At 69.3% G+C, this 309-nt stretch overlaps 1 protein-coding gene across 1 annotated transcript in view; it reads right to left on the reverse strand.

Moving 5' to 3' along the window:
* ETH_00041585 (uncharacterized protein) overlaps positions 1 to 219 on the reverse strand; it is a gene marked incomplete at both ends in the record, with an annotated part of 1372 nt that extends 1153 nt beyond the window's left edge. The window contains one exon of the mRNA XM_013374584.1: positions 1 to 219. Within this exon, the coding sequence (XP_013230038.1) occupies positions 1 to 219 (219 nt within the window).
* Between the last annotated feature and the right edge of the window lie 90 nt (positions 220 to 309).

Genomic DNA, 309 nt, shown 5'->3' on the forward strand with positions numbered 1-309 from the left:
GCTGCTGCTGCTTTGCCCGTCCATCTGGCGCTGACTGCAGCTTCGACGCAAGGCCCGGGCTGCAGCAAAGGGCCGGGCCGGGCCCTCGCAGCGGCGAGGGCCAGCAGGGCGGAGTGGGCGGGCAGGAAGTGAAGAGCAGCGAGCAGCCCCTTGAGGGCAGTGCAGAGTTTTCGGAGTTCGAACTTGGAGTGCAGCTCGGGGGAGGAGAGGGGGTGGAAGCTGAGGACCCACTGCTCGAGACAGAGGCCCGCGGCGGGGCCCTCCTCCGCTGCTGCAGCAGCTGCAGCAGCTGCAGCAGCTGCTGCAGCA

This window comes from Eimeria tenella, genomic scaffold (genome assembly GCF_000499545.2).
Source record: "Eimeria tenella Houghton genomic scaffold, Eth_scaff2151, whole genome shotgun sequence".
Lineage (NCBI taxonomy): Eukaryota > Apicomplexa > Conoidasida > Eucoccidiorida > Eimeriidae > Eimeria > Eimeria tenella.